Source organism: Netta rufina (assembly GCF_964035555.1).
Source record: "Netta rufina genome assembly, chromosome: 6".
In the NCBI taxonomy this organism is placed as follows: domain Eukaryota; kingdom Metazoa; phylum Chordata; class Aves; order Anseriformes; family Anatidae; genus Netta; species Netta rufina.
The window spans coordinates 7617423-7630212 of NC_140129.1; the positions used below are offsets into that span (position 1 = coordinate 7617423).

General features: G+C 43.4%; 1 protein-coding gene across 3 annotated transcripts in view; it reads left to right on the top strand.

Annotated features, from left to right (window-relative positions):
• UNC80 (unc-80 homolog, NALCN channel complex subunit) overlaps positions 1–12790 on the top strand; it is a gene marked incomplete at both ends in the record, with an annotated part of 126623 nt that overhangs the window by 71090 nt on the left and 42743 nt on the right. For all 3 annotated transcript variants that reach the window (XM_084289645.1, XM_084289644.1, XM_084289646.1), the window contains 9 exons: positions 119–257; positions 5089–5270; positions 5644–5775; positions 6755–6941; positions 8021–8152; positions 8681–8824; positions 10508–10608; positions 11511–11597; positions 12408–12591. In XM_084289645.1, the coding sequence (XP_084145771.1) occupies positions 119–257; positions 5089–5270; positions 5644–5775; positions 6755–6941; positions 8021–8152; positions 8681–8824; positions 10508–10608; positions 11511–11597; positions 12408–12591 (1288 nt within the window). The remainder of the gene's footprint in view (positions 1–118; positions 258–5088; positions 5271–5643; positions 5776–6754; positions 6942–8020; positions 8153–8680; positions 8825–10507; positions 10609–11510; positions 11598–12407; positions 12592–12790) is intronic.

The window sequence follows — 12790 nt, forward strand, 5'->3', positions numbered from 1 at the left end:
CTTTTTTGTTGTTGTTTTTTAAATTTTACTGAGTGTATTGTTCACTGGGGATAGATTATACAGCTCAGCTGTAAGGCACAGCTTTTTTTTTGTTGTCATTTGTTTTTTCTTTCCCCAGGTAATGAGCCTCTCCCCTGCACCTTTGTCACTGCTAATCAAAGCAGCTCCTATCCTCACAGAAGAGATGTATGGGGACATACAGCCTGCAGCATGGGAGCTTCTTCTCAGTGTGGATGAGCACATGGCTGGAGCAGCAGGTAAGGGAACCAAATCAGTTAGTGTGGCTAGCCAGACAGATCAACTCACAGCAGGTCACAGGGCCTTGCAAGACAGCTTTCTAGTGGAGGAAGTCTTAATGACACCAAGGGTTTCCTGATGGCTGTTTGGTTTTCATAGACCACATACTTTTGTGCTCTGTATAAAAGAGGTGGTCAGAAGGAAGACAGAAGGAAGACAATCCGCACAGCCCTGGTTGTGGTCGATGATAAGAGAAATAATATTGGTGATTTGTGTCTCTAGGGTTTCTAGGCAGAGGAAACAGTGATATAATCTGGCCAGAGTTTACTGAAGTATTTGGTATGTTGCCTCATGGAAATTGTTAGTACCATTTGAGAGCTGCTGCAAAAACTAGGAAACGGAATGGAAGTGGAACTGTCACAGCTACTTCTGCTGTGCTGAGAGAAAAATTCTCCTGTTGCATGGAAACAGCAGTGTTTCTTAATGGGTAGTCGTATGGTATGGCGTTTAAATTTTACATTCCCTCTTGGTATTAGATTGTGCAGATATTTGCTGATGGCACATAACTGAGAGGCATTTTTAAGACCGAAGAACATCAGAATATCACATATAGTGTGTTACCTTAGAAAAGCAATTCCAAAAAGGGGATGAAATCTCTTACTACAAAATGTAATATTGTCTTTACAAACTAGCAGTGAATTTTCTGTTATGAGTTTGGATCTTTTCCCATGGAACTGATAGACATGCAGAGGAGTTCAGAGTGTGTATCAGTTGGCCACAGGACGACTGTGAGTTACCAAGCAGAATTCAGATGTGGAAGCAATAAATGCTTCCACAAAGGTATTTTTTTGGAGATAAAAAGTATTGGTGCTGTCGTAAAGCATATCATACAATTACCTAGAGCACAGCACATTCGGGCACAATTCCAGTCACTGAAGAAAGAGACATTTGCATGGACAGGTACAATGAAAGACTGTGAGGACAGGAGGAAGAATGAAGAATCTATATGATAAGGGTATTTATTTGATTGATTGAGGTGAAGACTGAGAGGCAATACACTTGCTTTGCATAAATACAGTAGACCTGGCAAGGAGGAAGAAATGTATAAGCCATGGTAGCATAAAGATGAATATGACTTCTTTCAGCTGGAAAACAAGATTTCTAGCCACCAGGAAAGAGAGCAAATGCACTCAGGTTCAATAGTTTGTGAAAGGAATTAGATGATGTGACTTGGGAGGTCCCTTCTAGTTTTATTGTCCTGTCCAAATACTCTTAGCCAATGTATGCTAATGTCAGATGTTCAGAGATCATGGGCCACAACCCTAGAAACAGTGAACATGGCTCAAATGCAAGACACAGATTTCTTAAACAAACCACAAATTAAAGCAATTAAATACATATCTGAGCCAGTCTCCCACAAATTTCAAATTCTACCTTTCTCTTCCCCCAGTACCCACCCAAGCAAATAGCTTAAATACTACCATTTTCCACACATTTGTACACCTGAGGGGGCCACAACAGATGTTTTTACAGTGGAGATTAAATTATGGGTATTTTTATCAAAAGCTGCTGGCCATGCAAGAGCTTTGAAGTGTTCTCAGACTTCTCTCCTTTCTCCCTCACACTTCCATCTAGCTTACCAGTCCTTTGTTTTCCACAGGCAGCAATAAATTCTGCCCTGAAGTCCATTGTTTGAATCTGCATTCAGTGTTCTTCATCAGTTCTGGTTCCTTCACTTTCTATCTGCTCCTCCACTACACAGTGCACTTCTTCAGCCCATGGGCCTTCTCTGTGCTCTTCCCTTTCCCTTTGCGTTTCCCAGGTGTATTGGGTCTGGCTGGGTTGGAGTTAGCTTTCCTCATTACAGCCCCTATAGTGCTGTGCCTTGCATTTGTGGCTAGAACAGTGCTGATGACACATAAATTTCGCCTACTGTTCAGCAGTGCTCTCACAGTACCAAGGCTGTCTCTCCAACCCTCTGCCTCCAGCAAAGTCACCAACCAAGCTGGGGGTGGTCAAAAGGTTGGGAGGGGACACAGCCAGGACAGCTGACATAAACTGACCAAAAGGTCTGTTATTCCATATCATTCGATGTTGTGCTCAGCAGTAAAAGCTAAAACAAAGAAGGAGGAAGCAGGGGGCATTCATTATGAAGGCATTTGTTTTCTGAAGCAACAGCCATGAGGCTCTGCTTCCCAGAAAGTGGCTGGACATCACCTGCTTATGGGGAGTAGAGAATACATCTTTTTTTCTTTTAGCTACCACATGCAGCCTTTATTTTTCTCTCATTAAAGAGCTTTTATCTCAGTGAGAGACCAGACAAAGCTAACCCACTGCAGTCCTCTTTAGTGCCTCAGATGCCCGCCAAGCTATGCTCTCACTCCCCCTCCTCAGCAAGGCAAGGGGAGAAAATAACAGAGGAAAAAAAATGAGGGTCAAGATAAGGATGGAGTTTGCTCACTAGTTACTGTCACAGGCAAAAGAGACTTGCATTGTGGAAGATTAATTTATTTTACTGCCATTTAATAACAGATTAGGATACCGAGAACTGCAAACACCTCCCCACTTCCCCCTTCTTTCTAGACTCATCTTCACTCCTGATTCTTCTACATCCTCCTCCTCCCTGAACAGTGCAGGGGGATGGGGAATTGAGTTGACATCAGTTCATAACACTTTGCTGCTCTTCCCTCCTCACGCTCTTCCCCTGCTCCAGCATGGGATCCCTCCCATGGGCTGCCGTCCTTCATGAGCTGCTCCAACATGGGTCCTTCCACGGGCTGCAGTTCTTCAAGAACTGCCCCAGGATGGGTCGGTACCACAAGGTGCAGTCCTTCAGGAACGGGCTGCTCCAGCGTGGGCTCCTCTCCGCAGGCTGCAGGGGGGCAGCCTGCATCACTATGGTTTTCCCCTCGGGTTGCAGGGGGAACTTTAGCTCTGATGCCTGGAGCACTTCTTCCTCCTTCGCTTGATCATGGGGTCTGCAGGGTTGTTTTTCTCCTGTTATTTCTCAATCTTCTCTTTTGCAGCTGCTGCACAGCATTTTTTTCCCTTTTAAATACATTTTCACAGGGGCTTAACCAGCTCACGGGCTCAGCTTTGGCCAGCAGCAGCTGCATCTGGGATCCAGCTGGAACTGGCCCTGTCCAACACAGGGGCAGCCTCTGGTCTCTTCTCACAGAGACCACACTGCAGCCCCCCCGCTACCAACGCCTCACCATGTAAACCCAATACATGGGGCCAAATGTGCAAACAGGAATAGAGAGCGGCAAAATAAAGAGAAACAAGCTGCCTGAGGCTGCACTCCTTTCCCCCCCTTCAGCTCCTTTCTGGAGGAATAATTTTGACTATTCTTTTTCCTGTATCAAAACCTTACTTGGGCTCACAGAGAAGGTAATAAAGCTTTGCTGCTCTTTCTGAGGAGTGCTGGCTGGCTGCTCCTCTAATACAGCCTATTAGGTACATCTTGCTCCTTTTCCCCTCCGTGAAGGGAGGATTAAAATCCATTTGAGGGTCTGTAGGTAGCTGTCCTGTTAGCAAGAGTGATTTAAGCCCCAGCATAAATCATTCATCAAGGGCAGACCTGAACACTCACAATATTTCTATCCCCAAGCTGGGTAAAAGAAACTTCCATGTTACTGGACAACAGCACCATCTACTGACCCCATTCCGGGATGTATTTATTTTCTGGGGGTATGGAAAGCTTTCAGCATGAGCTCACAATTTCACATCTGCCCTACTAAGACCCGACATGGATGCAGTTAAAACAGTGAAGAGCAGAACGTTCTGTGAGATGGTGAAACAGGAGGGGCCCTGCAGATTTGGAGCATGATGCTGGAGCAGAACCAGGAGCCTCTGCAGTGCAAGGCGGGACCTAAGCAGTCAAAGAGCAGCTGTGTCCTTTTTCATGTCTTCTGACTGCCTCCCATTAGCACAGCTCTCGTGCCTTGCACCTTCTGAATAAGTGGTGAGGCAAACAAGATGGCAAATGTCCTCCTTCTGCTGTGGGGAGGAATTGTCACCAAATCTAGACAAATTGCCTCCAGTCTTTCTGTGGTAAGCTAGTTGTCGTACAAAGAAGCCGTGGGTGCTGACACCCACAAAACTCCCACAGCAGCACTGCACTGTTCCTTTGGTTCCTGCTCAGTGCCCCTCAGATACACATCTAAATTAATTGGCCTCCACAAGGCTGGAGTTGGGCTATGTCTCTTTATATTCAAATATGCTTTACTGAAGCAACTATGGGCCAGTTCAACTTCTGTTGTGCTGTCTTCCATTGGGATCTTGTCCTTTGCTTCCCAATATATAGCAACTCAATTTTGTCTTTGAGCAGATTGCAGTCATTGCATGGTGCTTAGCTAGCTAAGAACCTTTGTTTTTGTTTTTATCCCATGAAAATAGACAAGTGAGCCTTCTGTTGGGCCACTGCCTCCTGCGCTGAGGGAAAGGCTGAGCTCTTAAACCAGTCTTTACTAACCATCACAGAAGGCACTCGGAAATAAAATTTTAGAAAGCCAAACTGAATTAGTCCTGCTATTCAGGAGATGCTTCTTACTTTAAACCACTCATGACTGAGATGTTAGTGAGAAGAGCAAAGCTGTATTTTATTTTAAAAGCAGGTTTGACAGAACTTTTAAAAAACATTGCACAGATAATGCTGCAAGGTTCCAAAAGGTAGAATCACACATGCTTGGTTTCATGAAGCAGTACAATTTTTGCTAAGCCTGGTAGACTGCTGATCTTATTTTTGGAGCCAAAGTTTCTTTCTGGTGGGAGTTTATACAGCTGCAAAATTTCCTGCCAGATAAACACAGTAATAAGCAAAACAGATGATCAGATGTTCTCTCCCTGCAGCTGCCATGTTCCTGCTGTGTGCTGTGAAAGTGCCAGAGGCTGTTTCTGACATGCTGATGTCCGAATTTCATCACCCAGAGACAGTGCAAAGACTGAATGCCATTCTCAAATTTCACACTCTCTGGAGGTTTAGATATCAAGTCTGGCCAAGGATGGAAGAAGGAGCACAACAGATCTTTAAGGTAGATAGGACACATGAAACACAACGTTGCCATGTGTGGTTTGTCTTCTGGGGTAGACGTGTTGTGACATGCTGCCATGAAATTGCCTCAAAATCAGTTTAGAGAAAGAAATCATCATGTAAGTCACACCAGAGGGGGAGATGATGTGTAGAACTCCTGTTTAAAAATGGGAGAAGCATAATGGGGTCAAGATAAACACCAGAGAAAAAGAAATCTGTCTGTTGTACAGTCTTATGTTGTAGTGAAATGCAGAGCTGGGAATACTTTGCAGAGGTAATTAATGTCTTGGGTACTTGTACTCATATTTAATTAGCACTACAGACATTAGTATTAGTATGCTGTCATACAAAATGTCTTTTATGGCTTTGTTTAGATCCCTCCTCCAAGTATAAACTTCACTTTGCCTTCCCCCGTCCTGGGGATGCCATCTGTGCCAATGTTTGATCCCCCCTGGGTTCCTCAGTGCAGCGGGAGTGTGCAAGACCCTATAAATGAAGACCAGTCGGTAAGCAGAGATATCTGGGACTGCCAGACATAAGCAGATCTGTATCCCCCAATATAAGGACAGGAACTTACTGGAGCGGGTCCAGAGGAGGCCACAAGGATGCTCAGATGGCTGGAGCACCTCTCCTATGAAGACAGGCTGGGAGAGCTGGGGTTGTTCAGCTTGGAGAAAAGAATGCTCCAGTGAGACCTTATAGCAGTCTTCCAGTCCCTACAGGGGGTCTACAGGAAAGCAGGAGAGGGACTATATGTCAGCGGGTCTAGTGACAGGACAGGGAGTAATGGCTTTTAGCTAAAAGAGGGGAGATAAAGACTAGACATTAAGAAATTCTTTGCTATGAACGTGGTGAGGCACTGGCCCAGGTTGCCCAGAGAAGCTGTGGATGCCCAATCCCTGCTAGTGCTCAAGGCCAGGCTGGATGGGGCTTTGAGGAGCCTGATCTGGTGGGAGGTGTTGCTGCCCCTGGCAGCAGGCTGGAACTGGATGATCTTTAAGGTCCCTTCCAACCCAAACCATTCTATGATTCTATATCATGAGGGTGAGTATTGCTGTTTCTCAGTAAGGGCATGGAGGGAACTAAAACCAAAAGATGTGGCCTAAACTGAGTTTTCTTGTCATCATTCTACATGAGAGTAAGTCTTTTCTGTCTGTTTGTTCAGTGGGGCACTGTACTGTATAACACGTGCCTGTGAGAGACAGTAAGTCAGATCTTAGGAGCAGACAGCTGTTATCTCCCCAAAGAATTAGTTCACTTGAACTGTCTGACAGTTTCCTATGTGCCAATTTGTGGGGTTCCTCGTGGGAGAGGTTGGCACCAAGGCTTGTTATAGACATAGCACCTGGTGCAACTAGAGCTGTTTTGATTTGTATTTACAAACTGGGTTGCTGAATGTCACTGAGGACCCTAGTGAAAAACCTAGGATGCATGCATCTTAACCAACAGCTTCAGGCTGTGCTTCTTCTCGTTTCTTCCTGACAGAAGTCCTTTTCAGCCAGAGCAGTGTCACGTTCCCATCAGCGAGCAGAGCACATCCTAAAAAACCTGCAGCAGGAGGAAGAGAAGAAGCGCCTGGGTCGGGAAGCCAGTCTCATCACTGCCATCCCAATCACTCAGGAGGCCTGCTATGAGCCAACCTGCACACCGAGCTCAGAGCAGGAAGAAGAAGGTGTGCTCCAGGGCCAGGAAAAGCCTTCCAGGAACCAGGGAGCACCTGCCACCAACATACAGCACTGCTTGGGGATGTGACATCCAGGAAAATCATTAATGCTAGGAAATTCCTTGCCTTGGTGTGCTCACCACCTCAGAGCAAGCGCAAGTACTACCACAGTTTAATACCTCTGTAAAGGTGGTGAGTAGCCACACTCATTTGTTGAAGGGTCTAAGTGACTGAGAAAAAATCATAACTAAAAATAAATGCAAAAAAAAAAACCACAAAACCTGAGATATATTGAACACTCACTGTGTCCTGAGCCCCACTTACCCCTTTCCCCCTCAGCCAGAATCAATGTAACTTCAGAGCTCTTAATATATCAAAGCTCCCAGCATTTTGGGAGGTCTGATTTTAACACAGTGAGAATATGGGACAAAAAGAATGATTTTTTTTTCTTAACTTTAATCCATTGATAATTAAAAGGTGGGAGTATTTGGCGGTATTTGTCCTAAGACACGTAGCTTAAGACAGACTGAACTGCCTCCAGAATTTTCTGTCTTTATAGTATCTAGAGGGGAGGGTCTAGATGACCAGCTCAAACTCATTACTAAAGTTTCAGATGGTTAAAGTTACATGGCATGAGTTGTGCCCTGAAAACTTAGTCTATGGGTGAGGATTTTCAAGCTAAGAGAGCACAAAGATGTTATTGAAGTCATTACAAGGCATATGCAATTAGGTAATTACACTGGTGTCTGGATCTAAACATACATTGGGAAGTATGTGAGCAGAATTCACAATTCTTAGGAAAAACTAAGCACCACCAACCATGGTGGGTAATAGGATGTAGATGAAGAGAAGCAAGTTAAAATGTGACTCACCAAAGCACTGAACACTCTTATGGAGCAATATTCAGCTGTTTCTCAAAGCATAAGCAAATTGCCTACCTGCTCTTTATAGATTTGAAATTGTTCCTTCTGAGTGTTACCTGACTTGAAATTTCAATGTGCCAGTTTGGTTGCAAGTGCTCTCCTTCAGAAAGCTCCCTAAAGTCTGTCAGCTAGATCTCGATTGACATTTCCCATTCTCTTTGTCAGTAGAAGAAGTTGCCAACCTGGCCTCCCGCCGTCTCTCTGTGAGTCCTTCCTGCACCTCCAGTACATCTCATAGGAACTATTCCTTCCGCCGTGGCTCTGTCTGGTCAGTGCGCTCAGCAGTCAGTGCAGAAGGTGGGTTGACTTCGCTTTGGAGTATACTTTCCTAGGATTTCACTCGTTGGAAGCCTTTCCTGCTAACCTTTAAAGCTGATGACATTTTCTTTTGCTGAATGTATTTTCAGGCTTGAACTCTTTATAATAAATTACTGCCATGCATTATTTTATTAATTCTTCCTGTCACAATGTCCTCCCTTACTTTTCATGTTTCATTTTCACTGAGTCATGCCTTGGAGACCATATTGGCCAAAAAACGGTAATGAAATGAGATTTCATAAAAAAGGAAAATGTAATGTCTAGAAGAAAAGAAATATAAATTAGTAAAGATAATATCGACAATAAAAATTCTTGAACAAGAAGTTTACTGGAGATGCTGTTTCTTCTTGGAGATGAACAGTAAAGCTGCTGTGCTTGCACAGTGACCAGGCAGCTTATCATTTTTTTCCGTTTGTTCAGCACCTAACATAAATTTTTATCTGGCCTGCCTGTGCAGTGTCACAGCTTATCATGGACACTTACCTTCTACTCTTCTTACTGCTCCAGATGAAGAACACACTACAGAGCATACTCCGAACCATCACATGCCACAACCACCTCAGGCTGTGTTTCCAGCATGCATCTGTGCAGCAGTGCTCCCCATTGTCCATCTGATGGAAGACGGAGAAGTCCGGGAGGATGGAGTAGCTGGTACTGACCTAGATTACACTTCAAGTGATTCTTGCCTAGGAGTGGCAGAACCTGCCAGCACTTAAAATATTTTCATTTGTTAGGTCCCATAACTAAAGTGGGAACAGGTGTAATAGTACCTTGTATTTGCTCATAGTTCATGTTTCCTATTAGTAGAATGTTATAAGTGTATATATTTGTTACAAAGCTTATGAATAACCTTTTCAGTCCTCACAAACTAGTTGCAAATGGGTGGAAAACAGAAATGTGATCTTGTAGGCTCTTTTTCTCCTTTGCTCAATGATATTTGCTATCTTTTGGGACCCTGAAAAGGCTCCCAGTTCAAGAAGGATGTTGGGAAGCTGGAAAAGATCTAGCAAGGGGATACCAGGACAGTAAGAGGCCTAAAACAGGTGTTCTGTGAGGAGTGATTGTGGAAACTGGGCTTGTTTTGTGTAATGAAAGGAAACGGAGAAACTCTACCACACAGGTTGTAGCTTGTGAGGTTCAGGATGCAAATTAGGAAAGAACTTGTCTACCAGGAGCATAGTGCAGTCTCCGTGGAATTTCCATCCATCTCCTTCCACAGCAGCTATCAACCCTTGGCTAGACAAAGCTGTGGTTGACATAATCTGGTGTTGGTGACAGTCTTGCTCCAAGCAGGGCTTGGACTAGAGACGTCCTGAAGCCTATTCCCACCAATATTTCTTTGATCCAATGACAAGTGGAAATCCAGCTGTACACAGTTCTAACATTTTGTTTACGGTCTGTGATGTATTTGTAAAGTAATAATAGGTTCTTCTGTATTTGTTTCTCTTAAATGTTTACAGATGGTGGACTGTTGCTCTTCCTTTCTTATCACCCATCATGATGGCTGATTGCACACTTAACTTTCTGTCACATTCTTTATTCCGTTGTGGGTGGGTGTAGCCAGCCACCTAAATAATATGTCATTTTGTGACAAAGAACTGAGCACTGAAAACAAAACAATGAATAATTCTCAGCTGTTGTTAATCTTCACAGGGCTACGATTAATTACACTTTGGGGAGTTGATCATCAACATAATCCCCTGCCGACTATCTAACACTATCCATTAATAACAGATAAAGTCACTCAGTGAATCACCATGAGGTGGCGTTTCCATGCATGAAGAAAAGTATATATATGTATTATTTTTTTTTAATTGACATATTTGCCCATATGGAGTTGTGAATCCAAACAGTTATTTCTTTATTATTTTTATGACTACAGAGCTGAAGTGATTCCTATCCTATCATCAGAATTTAGGAAAGGCAGCAATAGGACAAGAGGCAATGGCCAGACACTGAAACGCAGGAATTTCCACACAAACATGCATAAGAACTTCTTTACAGTGTAAAAGAGTTTCTCCTTCTCTGGAGAAATTCAGGACCTGCCTGGATGCTTTCCTGCTCAACCTACTGTAGGGAACCTGCTTTTAGCAGGGGGGTTGGACTTGATGATCTCCAGAGGTCCCTTCCAACCCCTACAATTCTGTTATTAGACTTTTTTTCAAATGACTGCAGTGGTGAACGAGAATCCTAGTGCCTCAAAGCAGCTCCTGTGTATTTCAGTACAAAAATGCTAGTCGTAGTAGAAGGTTAGGAACATTTGCATCTAAGTGCACCATTTCAAGCCTTTTCTAAGGGAGAGAGTTCTGACTGTGTTTTCTTTCTGTTTTACAGTAAGTGCTGTTGCTCAGCAGGTCCTGTGGAACTGCTTAATTGAAGACCCCTCTACAGTCCTGCGCCATTTCCTTGAGAAGCTCACAATAAGCAACCGACAGGTAAACTCCTCTTCTCCCCATTGGCCTTGTACATCGCTTAGAGCAGGGGAGAACAGCTGCAAGCAAAATACCTCTGTGGGTAGTATCTGGAGAAGAACATCTGCAATTATAATGTGCCTCAAAGTCTTTTAGGCCATATCATCAGTTGGCTTCAGGCACTGTCCACTGATGTAAATGGGGCACAGCTCATTTACCCCTGCTAAGGATGTGACTTGCTCTGAGCCTAGCCATGAACAGAGGCTTAGTGAAGCACAACCCTTTCTATCAAAAACAGGCCATATTACCTTCACCCATGCCATCCTGTTCATTTTTTTCTCAAAGGTCTCGTGGCCTTGTCTCTCTGTTTGTCTGTCCTTGGCTGACAGTGAAACTCTTTCCCTTCTACCTGCCTTCCTCCCCACCTTAAGAAATTAATTAGTCTGCATTAAAGAAAGCAGCTTCTAAAAGAAGTAGTGTTAGATTCTGCCCTGATCTCCTACCCAGCAACCACAGTTACTGAGTTGAGCTGTGCTAGATTTCACAGTGTCTCAGCAAGATTATCTAGGCAGCCATTTGTTGTGGTAAGCAAGAATTAGTATTATTACAGGGAGAGGGGAGCATAGAATCAGGATGCTACAGTCAGGACAAATGGCAGTAGGAGGCAGGAGGAGGTATTGGCCTTTTTAAAATGAAATATAAGGATATAAGGACGAATATAAGGATGTTGACCCGGGTGCTGTGCCCTGGGTATTATTTTGGGAAATGTAGGAACAGTCACAAGCATAGAGTGCCACTTCACGCACCAACAGACAGAACTGAACAAAGGGATGCAGAAAAATGGGAGGTAACAAAGCTGGGGAAGACAAGTGGAGAAATCTATTTTCCATTTTGTGATGGAAAGAAAACATTTGCTCTTCTTTTAGGATGAGCTGATGTATATGTTAAGGAAGCTTTTGTTGAACATTGGGGACTTCCCTGCGCAGACATCTCATATCCTCTTTAACTATTTGGTGAGTAGCTTGTGAGTAAACTGTGCAGCTCGTAATCTCACCTCTATCTGCATGTGTCGTAAAAAATTAATGCCACAATCTGCAAAGAAAAAAAATGCTCTGTGTCTTTTCATTTATGATTCCTATCTGCTTCTGGCTGTAGATGCAGAATACCGGCCTTACATCAGCTTTTTATTCCTTATAGGAAGAGGAACCTTTACCTTTTTATTAAACCTCTAGACTTCCTGTCGTGAATTTCTGAGTTAAATCATAGATGCTGAGTTGTAAAGCAATAGGAGGGTCATAATGCTGGAAACCTTTAATTATTTTACTTAATTTTCATTCAGAAAATGCTTTTCTTTTGGACAGTCCCTTTGGAATAAAACTAGGAGCTTCTTTTATGATTGTGGAAAATGCATTTGCTGCAGTTCTTTCAGTTAAGAGATGAAAAAACAGACAAGATGTATGCTGCTCCAGGAGCCTTCCAGTGTTTGTCAGGTGTCTGTGTGGCAGCACATCAGAGCATAAGGCAAAGAAGTCTCTTATTGCAGATGTTCTCCCTTTTCCTCATCTACAATGTCTTTTAAGGCTGGGCTGTAATTGCCCTTTTTGTCCCCACTCCCCATCTTCTATATAAAAAAAAAAAAAAAAAAAAAAAAAGGAAGAATAGTAGAGGCAGATTGTTCTGCAGTATGTGTAAACTTTCAGGATCTAAGTTTAATGAATTTACCCCGAGTGAAGAAAGGCAGAAGAATCATGATCTTGTTCTGTGTTTATACAATGCCCTGCACAGTTAGAATACATATTACCTGGTACTCTTATTACCTGCAGGTGGGATTGATCATGTATTTTGTACGCACTCCATGTGAGTGGGGCATGGATGCCATTTCTGCAACACTGACCTTCCTTTGGGAAGTGGTGGGTTATGTTGAAGGCCTTTTTTTCAAGGATCTCAAACAGACTATGAAGAAGGAACAGTGTGAAGTGAAACTGCTGGTGACTGCCTCAATGCCAGGTATAAGAAAAGAGTCTTTACATCTACTACACTTCCAAGTTTACAACCACCCTCTACTAATAGGGAGATCTGTCAGAACTGGATCAGACCTGCTACAAATGGCTGCATTTTCTAAGTCAGTTTTCCTTCAGTTGAGGATTCAGTCAGTAAATTCCACCTCTCATTCCTTGAGATTCAGAAGACGGCTTTAAGAGCTCTG